The sequence below is a fragment of the Tetrao urogallus genome (genome assembly GCF_951394365.1).
Source record: "Tetrao urogallus genome assembly, chromosome: 6".
In the NCBI taxonomy this organism is placed as follows: domain Eukaryota; kingdom Metazoa; phylum Chordata; class Aves; order Galliformes; family Phasianidae; genus Tetrao; species Tetrao urogallus.
Window position 1 is genome coordinate 34,438,037 of NC_136819.1, and position 23,483 is coordinate 34,461,519.

A 23,483-nucleotide genomic window follows, 5' to 3' on the forward strand; every position below is an offset into this window, starting at 1 on the left:
ACCTAAAGAACAGACATACGCTCAGTTCATATCCAGTCAAGGCTACAAATACTGGTTTTCCTTTTTTACTTCTCCCCACCCCCCAAATACAGTAATTACAGTTAAATGAATGAGCCTGACATTGTTCAAGATGTGGTGACTTTTCACCAACTGAAACCTGCCCCACTTAAGAGCCTTCACTCAGGCAGATCAGATGTAGTGTCTTATTGGTAACCTTATTGATGGCAGTGACGCGTTCCCTCTTTTTTGTCCAAACAGACCTGCTGTTATGATGCAGGTTTGTTCTGCTGTGTCACACAAATACTTTGGCAAGGGCATCAGCTCCTGCACTGGCAATATATGCTTTTGATGGATGAAATGCTACATCATAAATTGATTCATCCAGCTTTTTCCTATGAGCTGTTATTTCTTGCACACATGTCTTGCTGTCCAAATTCCATAATCTAATGGAACAATCATGGCCTGTTTGGAGAAAAAACAAGAAAAAATAAAAAAAGACAAAATTAGATTTTTGTCAGATGCTTAAAAGAACAGAAATATAAAATCCATAAAAGAGGATTAAAAAACCCTTACTTCCAGACATTAAATAGATTCCATTAGGATCTACAGCTAGACTCGTGACAGCATCCAAGTGAGCAACCATAGAATGGATCATTTTACCTAAAAGCAAAATAAACAGTCAATTTCCTGGGAAATACTGTTTCTTTTAAAAATAATATTCCCATTAGATGCAATACAGAATAACACCAATTTGAATATCTGAAAACTACAGTTCTATAAGAAATATAGCAAATTGCAAAAATTTTAACTTCAAACAAAATGAAGAGTCATCTCATTGTGTTCTGAACAGATCACCTTTTAGGGCTGTCAGCTGAACCTTAGTTCTTGTTTTGGAAAAGAGAGTAAGCTACCAAGTCCACAGTAAGACTGTAACCAACATGAAAAAGTTCTGCCATCTTTGTCCAGTCCTCTTTTCCTGAAGAATCTTAGCCCAATTTGTCATTTCTCCTTGAAAAGCTGAAGATCTCTAATCATACACTCAACCATGCTCTGAAACACTCTTTTATATATATATATATAAATATATATATATAAAATATATAAAAATATATATATACATACACATACACACACACACACACACATATCCTTTTTTGAGAAATAGGAGACTAACACAAAGTACAAGTGTGTATGCATCAGGAATTCATACAATATATAAACTGATTTTGTTGGTTATTTCTTTCCCTCACATTTATCCACACAATTTAATGTGCATGTCCTCAAGCCTACGAAGATCTACATTTCTTCCTGGTCACCTTCCATTTCCAGTCTTTAACCCAGTTATTTGTTCATGCCATATCTTCCTTATTATTCTACACCTTTGTTTCTTTAAAAGACTTGGCAACACATGTGAATTTCAGAACAATCATTTCAACATATTTAATAACCATACGCGAGAAGAAGTGGGGAAAAAAAAAGTTTTAGCTTTCTGCCTTTAAAAGGAAAAGGAAAACAAAAACAGAACAAAAATACCAGAATAACACCCACTCTCCATCTCCCAAGCAGACACTTTGAACAGGGGTTCTGCACACATACTTACAAAATTTAGTTTATGCTTATCTTTTCTCCCAACTTAGTAGGATAACATACAGAAAATGACTGCTGATTCAAAAATTGAAGTAGAATAGAACATAAGCAGCAATTTAAGTATAACAAAAGCTTCCACTACTACAATGAATTAAGGGCTATTTCTTGCCATTGGTACTAAGCAATGACTTTTACAACAGGGAATTGAAAATAGAACTGATACATGTTTGGCCTTATAAGCATGGGAATGATGAAAACAGGAATAAAATAGTGGAAATATTCTATAAATCAACATCTTGCTAATTTAAAAGGATATTCTTGTTTGCCATAACCATCTCTGCATATGAGAGTATTACTGACTGCTGAAGTCACAGCTGCAAGGGATGGCATAATTTCATATAAAAAGTGCTAAGTTTATCTTAGAACTGCAGGAAGTCTTGGTCACTAGTACATTCTCTACAAATTTATTCTTCCTATATCCATCCAGATCTACTTGGAACATATTCATACATACAGATGAGGGTCTCTTTACCCTTACCCGTTTTGTTGTCAAAAAATTTGATGTGTCTGTCTTCATGAGCTGTAATAGTAACAGGAAGTGTGGGATGACTTACTACCTTGTTAATGTGATTATTTGATTGTACACCTGAAAACAAGAAAAACACAAATATATATTCATTTGCCTTAAAGAAATGGCTAAAGCTAAAGAGAAAACTTTAGCATTCTACTTTAGCTTACTGTATTAACTAATATTATATGAAGAGCACCTTCAGAATGACATCACTACATCTAATAACACCCAGCGTCTTGTTTTACAGGAGATAGATTAAGCCAGGTATATTCCTGTCAATGTACTTTAAGGTTAAAGCTGCACAACTGGTTTATACATAAGAAAGATCCTCGATGGATGGCAAACAAATCAGGGGAAGTGCTCTGGGGCAGCGTTAACGAAGTAGAAACAAATTACCCATATACTTGGAACACAATTCTTATACCTCCATATAAAAAAAGATACATATTGAAAACAAACAGAAAAGCTAAAGTCAATCTAACCTACAAGATTCCAGCAGACATTTTTATGTATTTCAGCTTAAAGAACCACTGAACCTCCTTAGAAGTTCTTAGAATAGTGCCCATAATGCACTTCCTGTCTTAAGAATCGTTTCCTTCATTCTTGTTTTGTTGATTCCATTTGAGATTCTCTTCAAAATAGGAAAGGGGTATCTCCAATTTGTGATGGTGCTTCTCACTTTCAACGTCAGCTTTGCACAAGCTACCTAGAGTATATCTTTGGCAGATTTTTATAATCTGTGCTGAAGCCTTTCAATAAGCTATTTGAGAACTGGATTAATTGGATATGAAAAGCAAGTTCTTCCCTTACGATACTCTATGCCATACTGAGAATGATCAGAAACTGAATGTTTTCTTTATGAAACACTTCCATATGTTCAAGAAAACGAAGTACTGAAGAAAGCTCCTTTATTTAGAGTCTCATCAGCTATATACAATTATCAACAATGAGCTATGTCTTCCTAACACCTTATTTGTAGCAACAGAATTTCTAATATTACATGTTCCATATGTGAGAACTGAAGCACAATCTGGACAGATTCTACACTAAATCTTTTGCTTAAATCCCTTCTTAATTATCGTAGGCTTGTCTTTTTACTTCCTGTATGATAAAACTTTCATACAGGTACCTCATTCAAGTTAGACACTAAATAGAAAAGAGGTTTATTTACCAGATTCTACTTGGGATGAAAGCATTACCACTGACTGAGATGTTTCTAAATCATAGATGACTGTGCTGCCAGTGTTAAAAGATGCCACCATATGAGCAGGATCACAACCTATGAAGTCAACTGATGTAGGTATTCCATGCTCTAAAAAGTGAGGGAAAAAAAGCCTTTAGAAACAACAGACCATCTTAAAATTCTTAACGATTTAAGCATTAAGCTTACTTTATACTCATACTTAATTTGCTCCCTTCAGAATAACACCACAGCATCAGGATTATCTTAATAAAAGAATTTCTCTTTAGTCCTGTTAACTAGCTTTGAAAAATGGACAAGCCAAGAACTTCTTCAGATGTCTCATAACAAATTTTCAAAACCAAAATTTCCCAGCAAAAAACCTACCTTTCTCTCCATTGTAAGTGCAAATACAGGGCATTTTTTCTGGTGGGTTCCATAATCTAATAGTGCCATCTGCTGAACAAGATAGTAAGTGATTCTTTACACCACTGTAAGCAAGACCCCAGACTGCATCTGTGTGAGCAACTAGTGTGCCAGCTAGAACGTTTGGCTCTGGAAAGACAAAAGTTTAGGAACAGAGTAAGTATTTATTGCATTGCAATATAAATCAAATTTTAAGTAAAACAGCTATGCGTCACATTTACTAAATTATTGATAGTTTATCACATCTGGGTTCTAACAGATCTGTTAGCTGAACTCACCTATTCTGTGAATATCAGTAGCAGGAAAACCTAAAAGTGTCAATTTATTCAACGCAAGTGCAAATCCTGAGCTAACTTGACTGCAGATAGGAAAGTAAAGTCAAGACTTGTGCTTCTACCCTTTTTTATTCAAGTAGTTTTCTAGTCTATAGATAATTCATAGTAGATTCACAAGCAAAATGGTCCACTACACTGCACATGAATAATGAACACAATAGATAACACCCCACTGTCCAAAAGGATCACTTCAGAGAAATTTTAAACAGCTTGATATTCATGCTGCTAGCTGAATGGACAAACTAAGACTTTTATATTTAAGTAGCTTGCTAGCAAAGCAAACTTGCAAGCTATTAACTCATTCAGTCATTTGCTGAAAGAGAACAACCTGCAACTGAACTTAAGTTAGAGCATTTCATTAAAAATAAATAAATAAATGTTGGAATGATTGTTATTATCTACCAAGGAAAGTGAGAAAAGGGAAAAATCAGAACTAAAAGACTTTTAAAAAATTTTATTGTTTAAGTTGCAGGTACGTTACACAGTAGATCATCCTACACAACCTCTGGCAGCTTTCTCAAAAAAAAAAAAAAAATCTGTGTTCCCTTTTTCCAGAATGAAAAATTTGTTATAATCTCCTCTCTGAGAGGTTTGCTTCTAAGTTTACAATCTTAACGATTCTTTATTGTAGTCTTTTCTTTGTACAAGATGTAAAAACATCTAAAAAAGATCAGCTTCTTATTCATCAGTTATTTAAACTCTGATGAGTTATTCAAACTCTGATGCCTTTACAGTAATACTGCTTTTTTTCTTCCCAATTTACTGTACTGCTGACTTACCTGCTCTAAAACAGAAACAAACAACTCAGTACCCTAATATTGAAAAGAGATTATTTCTGTTGTGAAACAAAGAAACATACCCATATTTTACAGCTGCTTTTCATAGAGGGTTTTTTAATAAACGAGATTTTGAGCAGAACAGAAATTAAAAGGTAGGTGGAAAGGACTAAGTAAAAAATCTCTAAAACTTAATTTTGCATGACATTTAAAACAACTTGGTCTTGCAAGTAAAAGCCCTACTAACAATCTCTAGGGAGGAAAAATAACAAGAGTGCTCTGGCTTTTAAAAATAATTTTGTTACTTCAGTGGAGACTGTCTAAGGTCCATGTAAATTATAAGATCACTTTACTGGTCTTACTAAATTGACACAAGACAGCATTGCTTCCTCTTCATCTCACTAATACAGATTATGCAGCCTGAGTGGTGTACCAGATCACTTACTACAGTGACACAAGGAAAAGAGCAAGAACAGCAAGAACAGAAAACAGTCTTGCCTTTATGCCAATTCAAACTTCAGTAACACATGATACTGTTAATCCACACCAGCATTGAGGAGACAAATTAGTTTTCCATACAGTTAACAGCAATTTAAGTCATTAGCTATGGGAAGCGAAATGCAAATACAAACAATTTGCCTACATGGCATTAAGATTCCAAATTTTGGAAAACCAAAGTAAAATGTATGTCCCTTAGAAAGGGATGTGACTGACTTCTTCATTATTTAAACCTCAGGACTTGCCACTCATTCTCTTGCATTTCTAGAGAAAGCATGTCACTAATGCAAATGGAAATAAGCAACGAACATTAATTGCATACAAACAATTTCAAAACACAATTCATTTGATAACTGGCATTCACATTGCACAAAAGGGTTAGAAAACATGTTACTGAGTGGGAAATTTATGTCCAAGACAACAGCTATCAGTTGTTTTTCTTTTAAAAGGTATTTACCGTAGGTGTCATATGGGTCCACGTTAGGGCTAGGCATGTTCCACCACTGGATGGTTGCATCAATACCACCACTGAAACATTGTTCTCCATTAGAACTAATTGCCAATGACAATACAGGTCCACTATTGGGAGACAGAGAGTAAGTAGTTTACTGATACTGCCAACAGCATAGTTAGAATTTTGCAATCTATTTTAAAAAAGGCAAAAACAAAAGGAAAAAAATAGCCTGGATTAAATAAACAATTCTGTTACAATCTTAAGTCTCAGCCAGTTATACAAACCTATATTAAAAAATTTACAACAACTCAACTATCAAAATTTAAGCAATTCAGGAACACAATCTTACTTCAATAGAAACTAAACCTGCAAAGCATAAAGGATTTTTTTTTATTTTTTATTTTCTAAAAGAACAATCTATGCCTATCTAGAAACTAGTTGTGCTGAAAGAGGTTGTTCTAGCTCTCTGCCATTAATACTGTGAACTTTCTCAGACGGACGGAAAACTGTGCTCCGGAAAACTGGTTCAGAAAAATAATCCTAGGAGGAGTACTTTTTGGTTAAGGCTAGACTACTACTGGTTTAACCTCTTGAACCTGTTTGCAGTGACACTAGACAAGCTGTGCCCCAAAGGTAGCAGCACCTTTGGACATACCACTAAGTCGGGTTTAACTGTCTTGTAAAGCAATAATCCTAAGTTAGATGTCACAACAGGTCATGCTTAAGAAATAAAGTCTACTGGTCTTCAGTGCAGATAATTCCAAACTGGAATTATACATTTAAAGCTGGTGAAAACAGATACTACTAGTTAAATCCACCTATATACTTGACCTTGAGTCTGCATAAAGTCCGTTTCTTTTTTTTCTTGATGACTACAACTTTTTTTCACCTCTCAAAATTATCTGGGGACTACTATGTTAGACTACTAGTATTCCATCATATCTATTTTCTTTAGATCTTACATATTAAAAGCCACAGCCCAAGACACTGCTCAGGCAATTTCAGCGTTATCTCCTACATCTCTTTTTGTTTTAGCACGGACTCTGCAACTGATGACAGGGATTCAGTATTTACCTGGTTTTAAAGAGTATAACCTTGTCTGTATGATGTTTTATGAATCCAGGATAAAAAAATATCAGGTAATTCTGATAAACACTTACATGTGGGCCCTAAATGTGTAGATAGGTTCTACATCTAAAGAGGCACTCCTGAAAGATGAAGAGGAAAAATTATTACACAAAATGAAGTCTCTACTGAAAAACTCCAAAAATATTTAAGAGTTTTAAGAGAATCAATTTCAAAGACTTTTAAAACAAAACTGATACTTCATAAAAACCCTATACTTACTTTTTGGCAGGAACCGTTTTCTGCAAATTCCAAAGTTTTAGAGTATGGTCCTCAGAGGCTGTAACCAGCACAGGCTCTACAGGATGAAAAGCTAATGCCCGCACTCCATCAAAATGACTGCGTAGCGTATACTTAGGGTTCCATGTCTTCCGGAAGGCATCTTTATTAGCTGGCAGCTTAAAAAAGAAAAGGCATAATTTACATTGAGTTTAAAAATATGTATAACGAGTATTTGTACCTTAGGAAAAGTTTGCTTTTCTTAATTCAGTTAATATATATTCAACCTTAAATATGCATTTCTCTATTGATCTATAGGCATCTGTAATCCCCCCTCTGGCACGCAACTAAGTCTGCAATGCACTTTTTTCCTATTGTAGAAGCTTCTTTTGTTCCAGTGTGGAAAAGAGCATAATACTGAATATGCAAACAACCTTTGATTTTCAAATTTTGGTTTTAATCCTTTTGTACACCGATACCTTAATTCTTCTTCCCTGAAAAAAAAGATACCGATTTCATTGCTTATCATATTCTCTGTAGCCAAGGAAGAGATTACAACTTTCAAAAGCCCATTATCACTTAAAATTATTAAAATAAACTTCAGGTCCCCACATTTCTTCCTCAGATTAACATCTTGACTAAAAATGACAGAAACCACATGCACATCTTGAATAATTCTACATGATAGGGCATGTACAGAGAAATAGTTAAAGTACGAGGGTTGCTCTGAAAGTTACATTTTACTGTGTTGGCCCACTACATCAGAACTGGACACTGGTGGTATGAGATTAAAACTTCCTGCCAACATTCCATTATATTTTGTTGCCTTGCAACGAATTGCAGCAGAGGAGCCGTTTGATAAAGTGACAACTGACAGAGAAGTGCGTATGAAGCAAAGGTGGGTCACTGAATTATTTGATGCAAAAAAAAAAAAAAAAAAAAAAGCACTAACTGTTCATCACCAGTGAAAATGCATAGCTGATGATGGTGACTATGTTCAAAAATATTGTTTTGCAGCTGATAATTTGCTCTATTGAACAGTGTTACTGTGCTTTTTGTGTCTACATAGTTCTCATGGAAGTGTATGGAAGGCGTGTGATGGAGTGACCTATGTACTTAAAACAAAAGTGTATTAAACAACACTATATAAAGTGTTATGTGCAAGGCTTTAATGAATTTTAAATATATTTGTGAGGCAACTTATTTACTGCATGAAGCGGGACAAAGGTATTCTTATGTATCAGTGAGCACCCAATTCATTCTCTTCACAAAGAAAAATTAAAACCCACAAATTATAAATGCTTAATATTAACCTTAGTTATCTCAGAAAAGTTACCAGAAAACTTCTAGTGAATGTAACAGACTAATTTAAAGCTCCAAATATAATTCATATTACTCAGAGTCAAGAGGACCTATAAAAGACTATATACCACTTATCCTGAAACATCCACCTAAGGAGAAAGAGACACGCACATACTTCTCGCTTCCTCTCAAGTAATTATAATGAGACTTTAGAAAACTAATTTTAGATAGATAACCAAAATTAGCAAATGAAGAATCAATAGATACTCATTCTATACTCTGCCTTACACACTATCCACCCACATACTTGTTAAGACAGTTCTCAACTAAGGCCTGAATCTCTCCGTATGCCAAGATACTTCTAGAAACATTATGGAGAGATCAAACGCTCTCATATTTAATAAAAATTTAAGTATCTGTCAGCACTGAAAACAAAAAAATCAAATAATAATGTAACAGTACACCATATCTCTATCCTGGACTGAATTATCAGTAGTCACTCAAACTAGATTTGATTATATCCAAACAAAATAAATAGAAATGCTCGGACAATACTATTTACTGTTCTAAGTTATGGATGTGTAGACATCTGTTTTCCCTGTATATTAAGGTATTTGATGTTTTTTTGGCCTAAATGCAAATTATCCCAATATCAGACCAAGCAACATAAATCTGTTTTACTAGATGTCCAACATAACCTTTTTTTTAATATACCATGTAACAAATAAATTTCATTACAAAATATTTTACTTTCAATCCTCCTTCTCTGCAGTGCACTGAATATCTCAGTATTTTCTGTTGATATTTAAAATATTCCAAACTATACTTCAGCATACAATGCTGATACAAACAATAATATCTTCTTTGTATGAGGGAACAGAGTGGAATTCTGGAGCTCTGTTAATTATTGAAGTAATTCTCTAGCTAACAGAGTTCCTTAATGTTTCTAATCATCATTATATAAATACATTCATCTACCTGGCTAACTCCTGTTGTCTCACACACTTGTTACAGTTTGGGGCTTGAAGAAATTAAAGCCCAGCATCTGAAACAGCTGTGCTTAATTTTAGCATGTTACACCCCAGATAAAAGACTTTGATTCTTTCAAAGTGGTGTGCATCCACACTACAATGATTTTTGCTACACTTGTGATTTTTTCTTCACTTGATTTGTTTTCAAGAAAACTGGGACTAAGAAAAACAACAAAAAGTTAATCAATTGTTGTTGTTGTTAAAATGGCTGTTGCAACAGTAACTTCATTCTCAGTAGTTCAGATACACTCATTAAAACACAAGGTACCAAACTGACAGAAATTTGGAAAAAGAAGCACTAAGTAAGGCTTTTAAGGCTTCACTTTTTTAGAACAGATGTCAACATCTTGTTCTAAGAAAAGACCATGTACACCTTTCCTTGAAATGTAGTTAAATAAAAACAGATGTTTGTTTAATTCTCTCTGTCCATCTTTCTAATGAACCTGGCCAAGAGGAAAAAACTAACTATCTTTAAAAAGATCACTGTAACCTATTTCTATTTCAAAAAAGCACACACCACAAAAACATTGTCAAGGAACTTGGAAACCGTATTTGCTGACTACAAAAGGGCAAACGTGAGACACAAAACAAGACAGGGGCAAAATAAAAAAGTAAAAAATAAGATGTAATGCTACATATCAATATTTTGAAGTGGACAAGTCAGAAACCTCTCCAAACAAAAGCACAGACACACAGCTCCATTAGGTCTTAACTGTTCTACTGGTAAAAGCCAGATCCAAAATCATAGAATTGCTTGGGTTGGAAAAGATCTTAAAGATCATCAATTCCAACCACAACCTAACTACATCACCCTAACTAACAACTCTCTACTAAATCATGTCCCTGAGCACCACAACAGTTTTTAAACACATTCAGGATGGTAACTCAACCACCTCCCCGTGGAGCCTATTCCAGTGCTCACAATCTTTTCAGTAAATTAGTTTTTCCTAATATCCAAACTAAACTTACCCTGGCACAACTTAAGGCCATTTCCCTCTTCCTGTCACCAGCAAAAACAGACCAGCCCTGCTCTTGCTGTATGTACTTTTCAGATACTGGAAGAGAGCTAGACTACAGTACCAAATATCTTCTGTAGCTTTATTTATCTCTCCCATCAGCCCTCTCCCTACACCTTCAGTGGATGTTAATTAAAACGATCAGCACTGCCATCTGAAATGCCAATCATTTGAAAAACAAAAGGAAGAAAAAAAAGACCTTTACCATAATCTCTTTAAACCAAAAATTGAAAACAAGAATCCACAGAATCTTATGATGGTGGGAGGGCAGAGAAGGAAATGTTGCATAGATTAGAAGAACAATTAGAATTGTTCTTCTTTATAGCACATGGCAAGCAACTCAGTCATTCTGCATTACAAACCAGCAGAAAATCGTACTGGAAGAAATTTCAACTGAGGAATAATAAAGAAGGGCAAAAGAACCCAAACAACCCACACCCAAACTAAACAAAATCAAGCATCAGGTAGAAAAAATCTTCCTGGCCCCTGCATTCAAGAGAATCTCCTCATACCACAGCAAGGAGACCTGCATCCTTCTCTGTCTTCCCAATTTGCTACATGTCTACAGCAAACAGAATTTAAAAAGCAATAATTAATAACTGTAGTTGGAGTATTTTAATCCCTCATTTTTTTCTTGATAATGTTGTGATTTCCAGATTAGATACTCTGATAAATCAAGACTTCTGCATTTGCAGCCAAAAAACACCAAGATCCTGTGCAACTATCAAAAATATCCCTTGTGTAGTATTTAATATTACTTTCTCAGAGTACAAATACGCACTATATACGAAGTACTAGATACTAGAAGAGACATTACTTGAGATGACTGCTGTTGTAAACAATCCATGCGCTAAATGTTTACCATACAGAAAAAATATTCAGCTACAATTAAAACTATAACGATTTAAAATTTAATTCCCATCCTCTCTATACATAGCCTCCATTTCAAAAATAAGAATTTCATTTAGGGACTTACTGGAAAAACAAGTGGCTTGCAGGGACAAGAGATTAAGTTGTCCTACAAGCATTATATTACAAGTACAGGCTGAGACACAGCCCTACTGTACTGCACATGCACACTTATGTGGGAACAACATCAGAAATAAAGAAGTATCAAGGAATTTTTATCTTGGAGGAACATCATGATGCAAGAGAACTACATACCATCTGAATTTCAGTCTCTTCAGATCCACAGCAGGACAGATTCCCTTCTTTTTACACAAAAACATCAAGAAAACCTTTCTACTTGTGTAACTTGATATTAGAAGTTTATTTTTTCAGGTACAGGAAGAAGTCATGCACATTTTTCATATATACTCATAAAGTCCCTAACAGCACTTGGAAAGGAAAACTAGAGAGGGAGAAGGGAAACTGAATGACATTTATAGTCAATTGTGTCTCATTTTTATTTGAAAATAATCCAGTTGAAAGAAACAAACAAAAAAATTCACATCCTTTGTCTCCTTTAACAGCCAAGTATTTATGCATTGATAACACCAATTCATATATCCCCCAAATTCAAGGGCCTTTAGCAAAAAAAGTCTTGCTGAGAAAGTTTTGAGAATTCAACAACACTGAAGCACCTGTCAGTAAAATGAGAACAATATAAAAACAAATGAAAAGCTGGTACCTTGATTTTGAGATTCTGAACTGCTTTCTTTTTATTCATTCATGCAAATTAGCATTCAGTGAATATACAAGCAAGAATATTTAGAGGTAAACCAGGTCAGCAGAAGACTATGTAAAAAAGAACCCCAAGCTATTCAATTTCATAATCCACAGTGGAATCTACTACAGGTTAGGGGTGTTGTTTTAATACCAGTTCTGGATGTCTCAAATTTAAGCTGACTTAATCATATACACCCGTGAAGTAATTAAAAGCCTTTTTTTCCATGTCCACTTATTCACAGATTTAATCGTAAATTAAAAAAGAAAAAAAAGTGTTATGTTCTACACATTGCACACGATTCTTAAAACTGTCTGCCATACTTTTACATACAGTGATACGGCAGATTCAGCTCAGTAGAAAGTAAAATTCAAAGAGCTGAAACTGAACTCTAATTTCAAGTTATCTGATTTCTAAGAAGCGTTACGTCATTTGAAATCAATCAGACAATCTCAACGTTAATCTTTTCTGTGAACAGAACAGGACAAAGTATTGTAAGTGCATGAAATTGGGCAAATATTTTAAGAAGTATTTCCACTGGAGTTTTTCACTACTTTCTATAAGGATGGACAATTAAAGTTTTCAATTTTCAATCAGGAAATCTAACTATGCAACCAAACACCTTACAGTAAAGAACGTATTGGCATTTACTTTATGATGTAATATAGACACTGAGGATTAAATAAAATGGTGTGCAGCTTAAGTACTTTCAGACCCCATAACAAAAAGCCCACCAAAAACTAACAAGATACTTTAAACACAGTACAATATGTAAGACTTACCTGGACTTTTCCCTAACTAGTCAAATATTACCAGCCAATTAAAAAAAAAAAAAAAAAAAAAAAAAAAAAAAAAAAAAAAAAGAAGAGAGAAACCCTAGTTGCAGTAGCTTCATTAACATGGTAAATGACAATCTCAAACCTCTAGGTAACACTAAAAATACTCCCTAGAAGTTTACATCAGAAATAAACAGTAATATATAGTTTATGCTATTAACACCATGTAAACAGAAAGAGTGGAGCAGAGCAATATGTTTCTATAAATATTTGCGTTTTAAGCCATGTCTTCTCAGTATTCCATTTCAGTGTCTAATTTCCATTTCCGTTTAAAGAAATTCATGTTAAGTCATCAAACTGTATTCTAGGTGGTTACACACCCCCCAGTTACAAAATATGAATGAAATTACATTAGAAGAAAATAAACAAGTAATCTTAATTATAATTATCCAAAATACTTAGCACATTGAAAAGGTGTCCCCTCGTCCTCCCAAATAATATTTGCTACTAAAAGCTCTGTTCTCTGCATCTGTAACATTCAGGGTAGAGGGACAGGGTAGAGGAAAACTATCACTGATTAAATTAAACTGTATAAAGAATTTTAAAATAAAATTGCACTTACATCATAACTATAGTCTGCATCATTTGTTACTGTCAAGTCTGCAAGGTCTCCAAGGCCCAGTACACTTAACAAAACATCATCAGAACCCATAATAAATGACTTGCCTCCTCCAGATGGAAACGTTATTGGCTCAGCTACAAAGAATAAAAGTTTCTTTAAGTATCAATACAACAATTTAAACATTGATGAAAAACTTACAAACAAAGCAGAATTTAAAACTGAACTAGTGCACACCACATACTACAAGTAAAATAAAAAGAGAACACATGCAACACATTAAAAACACAATTCTTCATCATGATTTCAGTAATTTCATTTCAACTTAGTCTACAAAAATTCCCATAATTTTACAATTTAAAAATTATTATATGTGAGAAGGTAACAAGAATGAAGTGACTTGAATGATCATTTTTCAAGATGAAATCTATGTCCTACATCTCCAAATAATACTTCACTACACAATGTTGCTTGCCTTCTTGCCATTTGCAAATAAGTCTCTATGCTCAGTACTAATCAAATCCCTCTACCTGCACCATTAAGTATTTTAAGTATTTTTGTCTTAAATCAAGGTCTCGTGCAAAACTTCTACTCCAATTTACCAGATTATTTAAGAAAAGAAATAACAGATATTGGTGAATCTCTTACTTTCTCTGTAATTTTAAATTCCTAAAATCAAAAATCAGCTACTATTTATCTTGATGAGCTGCGCCTTCAAGTTAAAATTAACATTTTTGTTAATTGCCATTTAGAATAAATAAATACAAATAACCTATAAACCATTCATTCTAAACAAACATCTGAACGAGAAAGTTTCAAACATTCACCCGCATTCCTTATAATCAACAATACTGTTTACCTCCTTCTACAATATCCCCAAATACCAACTTGGTGGTGAGGAATATGACTGAAGGCTTAAAAACTAACACTTCAGCATGCTATCAGAAGCTGCTTTGACTTATCTGTATTCTCTTTTGTGAAAAGAAAATAAAAAATAAAATGGGATTCTTGATAGGTAAAGTATTTTAGATCAACTTCAGCAAAATGGGAACTTCAGCTAAGTGTAAGCATTTCCAAAGCATATTAAATCTTATTTGACATCTTCAGAAATTAAATCTGCTTGACATTTAGATTTCACTGAGTTACAGTATCACTGTAATGGCACTTCTACTTTCTAATCCTCTCAGAAATAATGCTCTAATACATGCAATTCCTTTTTTTTTTTTTCCTGTCTAAACACCTGACTAAAATTAAAGGGAGATGCAATATTCCTATATAAAGCAAGAAATGACATCACAGACATTCCTTTGATTAAATTAAGACACTGAAATCCCCAAACAATAATAATTAGCTCTTTTTTTTTTTTTCCCCAAAATATTCACAATTTCCTTGGTTTTTTTCTGACAGAAGAAAAAAAAAAAAAAAAAAGAGAAAAAAAAAACCCCTAATACTTTATTTGGAATTTCCAAACCTGGCTCACCTTCAACGTCCTGACAGGCCCAGACTAACAAATACTACTGTCCATTTAGAAGTCCAAATCTCCCAAGTCTTCCCAGACCACAGGGGAAAGGAGACAGCATCCTCATTTTACACCTGAGGATGCTTTCCATCCTTGTTGTGCAAGTCCTATTTATCTAAGACATGCTCACATAGTTTAAGTGAGCTCTCAAGTCTATCCTCCTAATAGTGCACAAGATTAATGCTGTCTGTGCTTGGTAGATAAGCTTGCATGAGCTAAGCTCTACCACTGAAAACTGCACAGGAGAAATCTATACATAAACCTATCAATTTCAACATTTCTTTATTTAAAACTTCCAAGTTAACATTATCCAAAATTTAGAAGCACATTTCTAAACACTAAAGCTACCAATATGTATATATAGCATAACTACATTTTCATTAATTCTAAAAATAAGTTTGTGCAAATATGACATTCAATAAAAGACTGAAGAACGTTTGCAAGTTCTGCAGGTTTTCAACACTTTTTTTTGTGTCTCTTTTTCTGATATATGCAGAGAAGTAATGCAATGAAATATGCATGAAGTTACAGCTACCAAAAATAAAGATCCTCACCATATATCAATAGGCATATGGAAAAAAATAAATTGGATTTATTGTTTGTTTGTTTCAATTAAAAAAAGAGATTATTCCCACAGCTGTGCATTAGGTGTTCAATAAAACAAAAATAACTTTACACAATATACTGGATGTAGAATCAAGTTGTAGCTCAGAATTACGCTGTACTTTCTATTTCTGAAGATCATGCACTACGGCAAAACAGAAATTTTTTTTTAAATGGCCGAGGCTACAAAATGTTATTACAACATAACAAGTGTCTCATATTTAAACCTCCACTTGAGTAGAAATAAAAACTTTAGAAATGTAGAATATATAGTCCCAGCCAATCAGAATCATAGTTAAAATTAGAACTACAGTTGTAAAAGAACTATAGTTTCTTTTTTGGATCCCCAAGCCCTCACCAAGTTTAAAAAAAGGGAGCTTAAAAACCACTTTGTTCTCTACATGAAAATAGCATTTCCAACCACTCAATTTATAACAGAACTGGAACACTTAATAGCAGAGTGTAGCATAAAGCTTAAGTACAACCCCAAGAACATTACAGCTTAGTAACATTCATCAGGCTAGCATGCCCTAGCAAGAAAGACACAATCGTTCCCTAAAACTGTCTTCAAAAGGCATTAGCTTTGAAACCACAGCTGAATAGAAAAACTGAGCAAAATCACCGTGTTATGATAATTAAGCATTTGAAATTTACAAAGTGCAGACCCAAAATGAATACAAAGTAAGCTTGTGTGCTTGTAACTTCATGTTTTTATAATGGGTTGTGCAAAGATTTAGAAAGCTGCACAGTATTCTGCATAGAATTTCTGACCAAAACAGCAAAGCTTACACTATTATTCCAGTTTAAAAGTTTTGGAGAAACCACAATTAACAGATTGTGATAATAATAAGAAAATAATAAAGATATTCATACTACTGCTCTTAATGAATAAAGTCCAGGAAACTGAACTGATAAGCTATAATCATAAAGCACATAAATAGACAGAAATACAATTCTGAAGGCAGTTTACTTGAAAACAGTTTGGACAATCTTTATTTAAAGTGTAGCATAACGTCTGTTCTACAGGAACCACACAAGTCAGCCCTTATCAAATTTAAATCTACAATCTATTTCTTCAGAAGGGTTGCTTTGTACTGTACTACTTGAGATACAATGCCTTTAAAACAGACATGAGACAACATTCCATTTAAAATACCTAGCACAAAACACTGCAGCAGTTACACAGTTACTGGAGAGATGCGAGACACCTCTATACCATCACATGACATTTACAGCTGATAGTACAAGGTACATGCGCACTGACTTCTGCAACAGAAACTTCACCGTTACTATTTTCAATTGCATTCTACAAGTTAATTTGATACTTGTGGATCTTTAAATCGAAGAAGAAAAAAAAAAAAAAAAGGAAGGCAGTAAAATAGAAGGCTAGAAAACAAGGTGAAGTAATAGTAATAGTTCAGGATAGAAGCAAAAGCACTTCCCCACAAACTTTACACTTCTCTGCTTAGAACAAGACAGAAATTTCAGGGAGGAGGAGGACAGACAACAGTAAGGATTAAGGAAAAACAAAAGAACCAATAAGCAGCATCAGTAATAATGCAAATTGTTTTGACTTCTGGGATAGCTAATACCATGCCAGGGCTTATGGTTCAGAGATCATCCTAGAAGAGCCAAATGCGGATTTAGTCGAGCACTTTGATTTTATTTTATTCTATTTAAAATAGACAATTTATATCACAGTATTGTATGATCTTGAATAACGCTCCTTTAAAAGTCAAACCTTAAAACTGTAGATGGCAACAAGCTGAATAGCAAAACTTTGGTCTACGTAGGTGATATTATGCCACTAACCCCCACTGCATAAGATAATTCTGAAACTGGACCTAACACTTTGCAGAGAAATGCTTAAGACTATACATAAAATAGGACAAGAGAATTTTAAAACAATAAATCAACATTAAGCTTAAGGAAAAAGAGACAAGTTAGTCTCAAGTTAAATATTCACTTACAAATTTCACTCAGAAACACAAACTGTTGTCAAATACTAATACTCACCTTTTAACCCTCAATCAGTAACACCCTATTCATACAACATTTTGCTACATGGGGTCTGCAAACAGTGATTTAATACTGAATAGTTTCAGAACACACCGCTGTACATGAAGTTGTTTAAAAGTACTTAGGAAATAAAGGTCCACAACCTGCAACTGCATTAAGCTTTATAGAGCGGACAGTAAATGACAGCGTGTGCCTTCTACAAGAAATCTCCTGAAATACAATAAGTAGCTGAATTTTTTGTACCTTCCTCTGCTCTTGCACCTTCATGATCAGTCATTCTAGAAGAGGGTGACCTAGATTGATTAATGATTCCTGAAGGGATGTGGGGTATCTCATCATCGCCCAGATCTGCTATCATGTCTTGAAGTTTTGTCCTGTTGACTCCTGTAAATTAACGTCAGCAGCAAAAATTCATTTGATTGCTACCGCTTGACTTGACAGAAGTCTAAAAATCCATTAAACTAAGTAAACAAGAATAATTACTAATGGGACCTCCTTAAAATAAATACAATGCTTTGCTTTTGTCTTTGTATATAAATACAATTGATCTTTTGGAAATCAAGGAGTTAATGCATTAAATCTAAAACTACATGCAAACAGTCTGAATTCACCAGATCAAAGAACAAATGTTTTGCATCCGTTGATCTATTTTATGATTTCCTGTAGGAGAGAAAAAAATCATCATACAGCCCTGCGAGAAGCCAAACATCAAAAGAACACAATTATAAAAACACATACGAATTAAACACTTGCTAATACAGAACTAACTATACTAAACAATTAAACATTGAGAAAGATTGCAAATAAAAGATAAGCTCACAAATGAGGGGAATAAGTATAAATAAATCATAATTGTGGGGGTGGGGGGTGCAACAAACAATTAACTTTCCCTGATTTTGAATGGTATTTGAATTGTATAAAATATTTATATTGTATAAAATACAAGATCACCAGTGTATGAAATAGTAAATGGACATTATATTTATTAGATAAGCCTGCTCCTAGAAGTAAAGAATACTAAATTATATAGTAGTAGTAACTAAAAGTAGAATATACTAAATTATGTGCATTAATTTCATAGTACGGATACTAGCTAACAAAAATAGTAGGTTCTAATTACAAGTATTTTAATTAAATTCACTTCTGCTTTCAACTTCCAGCTTCCATTAAAAAAAAGAAAAAAAAAAGATGAAGTGAAATTACAGCAATAGACTCCTGCTAAAGAAAATTACCCACAATGACACTTCACTAGTTTTAATTAAAAGGAAGTCCTCACAGGTAGTGAGGCAATTATATTTTAAACAAACAAATACACTTACGCTATGTATTTCTCTTTAAAATCCACTATGAAGTTTTACTACTTCTAAATCGATATAGTATAGCATAAGTAATTTTCAAACATACACATTTTGGTGAAGTATGCACTAGGCAGAATTTTATTACACTCTGAGTTGACATGTCACTTTTTAAAAGATACAAACCAAAACAAGGTCATCATTTTATGAAGTTGTAAGAGAAACACTAGATTTACAGATCACTTCTCAAAATCAGAACTGTTTAAGTAGTTAAATTCTAAAACACATTTGTTGAAATCATGTTATACCAATTTTAAGATCTGTCTTTGACAAAAAATAGTTAAAATCAACGTGACCAAAAATAAGCATCCATCAGTTATTTTCTTGATGTAATGCAGAGAGGGATCATTATTCACAATAATAATTGCAAAACATGTTCATTTCAACAAATGCAACTTAGAATCCCTATACTTTTCTGTGGTTTCAATCTTTCATGGAAGCCACAGTATTTCTATCATACATATTAAAGCTCCTACCCGTAAGTTGTTCGAGAATAAAACTGGCTTCCTAAAGTTTTCCATATGTAACATGTTTCTTGAATGGCTAAGTGTCACTGAACTCATGTACTGATGAGTCTAGAAACCTATGATCTCAGCTGAAGAAGTGTGAAATACTTAACATTTTCTTTCCTGGTTACAGTTCTAATCTTTATGTAGAATCGTTTTCCAATAAACCCAGAAGTAAAGCAATATTATTATTACTTTAAGACACAGATGGATAAAAAGCAGGGATTAATACAGAGACCTACTTGAGTTTTGAAGGAGACAGTGAAAGCAGATAAACATTTCTTTCAAACACAATTACTAATGGGAACACAAAACATTCCTTTAAAAGCGTGAACAGAAAAAGACTTCATTCCAGTTAGATAGGAAAGCATAGGAAGCAGCTATCAGCAGATTGGAAGGAAACAAAGTACGTGTTATAAACACTTATCACATACAAATGTAAAAATAACGTCCTTTATCGGGCAACTGAAATGAACTTCCAACTAGTTTTAACTACAAACTACAGTTACACTGAGTAACCACTATGTTCTACTGGATGACCTATTCCATCATGTCACCTAATCACTTTCTGTAGAGATCTGCAGACTGAAATGAACTGCATTTGGCTTGAAGTGGAAACATCTAAAAAGACACTTCAAAGAGGTGAAGGATGTTGTTCCTCACTAGTATGAGGGATGTCTCCTTTCCAGTAACACTTTTTAGTAGTTTTTAGATAGCTGCTAGACTAATATGGATAATATCTCATTTGAAACGGTTAATTGCAGTCAGCCAATGAAATTTCATTAAAAAAAAAAAAAGTAGTTAAATGATTGGGTCTTAACTGCACAAACCACAAACCTGTTTTTGTATCTTTTCCAACTGGTTGTCAGCCAGTCACCTATCTAAAGTGATCAGCATCTAAAGTGATCAGCAGAAGATATATTCTTGAAGACATTAAGAAGCAATCACTATATTATGTGATAAAAGTCATGACTGGTAGCCTGATGTCTACTTGAAGCCACTCTTTATTCTCCAGAAGACTCATTAGTCTTCTTGACACTGATACAAATTTTACTCTCATCCAAACAGAAAGCACCTTTTGTAAATGCTTTCACCTCAAACGTGGGAATAAGAAGTCTGTCTCAGAGCATACTCAAAGGAAACTGACAGTAATCCAGCTCACTCTGCTACCCATTGCTACCTTGAACTAGTCAGTCATTTTGCATATCATTAATAACAGGACAATCAGTCTTGTCTTGCAGTGCTTTTCAGCAAGTTTACTTACTTGTCCTGCAGGCATCAGCTCAGAATAGCCCTCAATCCATCATAAAAGAGGGAGAAACACTTAAGTTTACAAAGAAGCAGGTGCTATTTCCAACAACTTCCCTGTAATTCATGCTAAAAAATGTCATTATTCTGTGATGGTCTTCCAGACATAAGCAATATACAGATATCTGCTTTCTAATTATTGTGCCTTCATATCATTGTTGAAGTACTCTAAATGTTACAAAGATTTTTGAGGATTAGAATGTGCTGACTCTGCATAAGCAGCTACGTTTCAAGGCATCATCTGGCTGTGCTGCAGCCTTCCTCAGAATGAGAGAACACAATCAGTAAACACAGACCTGTTATGAAGAAAACAACACCTAGAATCTCATTTCCTTAAATTCTAAAAAACAAAACAAAACCTTATAAAACAAGGCAGTAGTGTAAAAATCAGTAAAGCCTGTGTAAAAGCTTTCCTATTCTGTGAACAGATACATAGGCAAATTAATGCATATATGCGGGTTTGCAGAGGAGCGTTGAGCTTGGAAAGAGAAGACGTCATAGAATCATAGAATCACAAGGTTGGAAACGACCTGTAAGATCTAGTCCAACCGTCTCCTCATCACCATTGCCACCACAAGCCCTAAACCATATCTCGCAGCTCCTCATCCAGACGCCTCTTGAACACTGCCAGGGACGGCGACTCCACCACCTCCCTGGGCAGCCATTCCAGTGCCTGACCACTCTCTGAGAGAAAAAGTTCTTCCTTATGTCTAATCTAAACCTCTTGTAATACAAGTTGCGGCCATTTCCCTGTGTCCTGCTCCTTGTCTGGGACAAGAGGCCAAATCCCTCTTCACCACAACCTCCCTTCAGGAAGTTGTAGAGTGCAATGAGGTTCCCCCTGAGCTTCTTCTTCTCCAGACTGAACAATCCCAGCTCCCTCAGCCACTCCTCATAAGACTTGTGCTCCAGACCCCTCACCAGTTTCACTGCCCTTCTCTGGACACGCCCCAGGGCCTCAATGTCTTTCTTGTACTGAGGGGCCCAAAACTGAACACAGTACTCAAGGTGCATCCTCACCAGTGCTGAGTACGGGGGGATGATCACCTCCCTGCTCCTGCTGGCCACACTATTTCTAATGCAGGCCAGGATGCCGTTGGCCCTCTTGGCCACCTGGGCACACTGTCAGCTCATGTTCAGCTGAGCATCAACCAACACCCCCAGGTCCCTTTCCTCTTCACAGTTATCCAGCCACTCATCCCCAAGCCTATAATGCTGCATTGCGGACAAAGTGCAGGACCCAACGCTTGACCTTGTTGAACCTCATCCCATTCACCTCAGCCCAGTGATCCAGCTTATCTAGATCCCTCTGAAGGGCCTCCCTACCCTCAGGCAGATCCACACCACCTCCCAACTTGGTGTCATCTGCAAACTTACTGGGGGTGCACTCAATCCCTTCATCTAGGTCATCAATAAAGATATTAAACAAGATGGGCTCCAGTACTGACCCCTGGGGGACACCACTTGAAACGGGTCGCCAGCTGGACTTCACGCCATTCACCACTACTTGTTGAGCACGGCCCACTAGCCAGTTTCTTACCCAAAGGAGTGTATACCTGTCCACAGAAATGTTACAGACAGAAACAAAGCAAACCCTACTCCACCACACGTAACCTCAATAGCCGGTTATTTTACTATTGTTGATACTATAAAGGCAATTAAAGCATCGGGTATTTTTTGTTTCATTTTAAATTCCCTTAAGAAAGAATTCAACATAATATTTTAACATAGTATTTTGACTATCCTGACAGATTTAAAAATAATAAAGGAAAAAGAAAATCCTTATCAAGATGTATCTGTGATGAGCAGATTACCTAAGTTTAGATGTTCCACTCAAAAGATAACAAGAAGAAACAACAAGAAGTGTCAAAATGAATAAAATGAACTTCTGTTTTGTTATTAACCCCTAAGACTGGAATGACAGTTACCACATCTATGTCAGGGCTGTGAAGATCCTGACATGAGTTAACAGTCTAACTGCAGATTACGGTACAGTTACTGGATACATGTCCAATAAAAGAATCCATTAGAATGTCTGCCCTATTATTGTGCCCCCAAAAACACAGCAATAATCAAAATGTTTATTTGATCATAACAATCATATATAGTGCCACACAGATCTCAGAAAATTCTGACACAAATCTGACAATGGACTTAAAATGTTGAAGAGCAAAATAAGATGAATATGCAACATCAAGGTTGTGAAAGATCTGGCATTTGAAGGAGAAATAAAGAGGATCTTCTACTTTTAACGTTGAGACTGAAAAAGCTGACAAAAGAAGTCTAGAGACAGAATAAAAATAATTTAAACAAACCTGTCCCACCATAACTGCATACTTTCGCTGTGTGCACTTAGGCTACTCAATTAGTTCAGCAATTTAGGTGTCAATTTTTAATTAGAAACCATGAATTTGAAAGCATCAAATTCTTACTTACATATTAAGTGATGCTTACTGACATCCAGGTTACTACCATAAATTCCAAAAATTAATCCAAAATCTGGGCAAGAATCTTTGTACTCTGGCTGAAAATATTTGTCTATGTGCATGAATGCATATGTGCCTAAGAGTCATGCAAAACTGCTGAGAAACA

The 23,483-nt window shown here is 34.8% G+C and overlaps 1 protein-coding gene across 2 annotated transcripts in view; it reads right to left on the bottom strand.

Moving 5' to 3' along the window:
* Nucleotides 1-292: 292 nt before the first annotated feature.
* The window catches only part of STRN3 (striatin 3), a gene marked incomplete at both ends in the record, with an annotated part of 53,563 nt that continues 30,372 nt past the window's right edge, over nucleotides 293-23,483 (bottom strand). The window contains 10 exons of one of the 2 annotated variants that reach the window (XM_079536795.1): nucleotides 293-462; nucleotides 574-660; nucleotides 2,126-2,233; nucleotides 3,330-3,470; nucleotides 3,726-3,893; nucleotides 5,831-5,952; nucleotides 6,988-7,035; nucleotides 7,175-7,350; nucleotides 13,585-13,718; nucleotides 17,966-18,106. In XM_079536795.1, the coding sequence (XP_079392921.1) occupies nucleotides 293-462; nucleotides 574-660; nucleotides 2,126-2,233; nucleotides 3,330-3,470; nucleotides 3,726-3,893; nucleotides 5,831-5,952; nucleotides 6,988-7,035; nucleotides 7,175-7,350; nucleotides 13,585-13,718; nucleotides 17,966-18,106 (1,295 nt within the window). The remainder of the gene's footprint in view (nucleotides 463-573; nucleotides 661-2,125; nucleotides 2,234-3,329; nucleotides 3,471-3,725; nucleotides 3,894-5,830; nucleotides 5,953-6,987; nucleotides 7,036-7,174; nucleotides 7,351-13,584; nucleotides 13,719-17,965; nucleotides 18,107-23,483) is intronic. The other variant, XM_079536796.1, reaches the window with a different exon arrangement.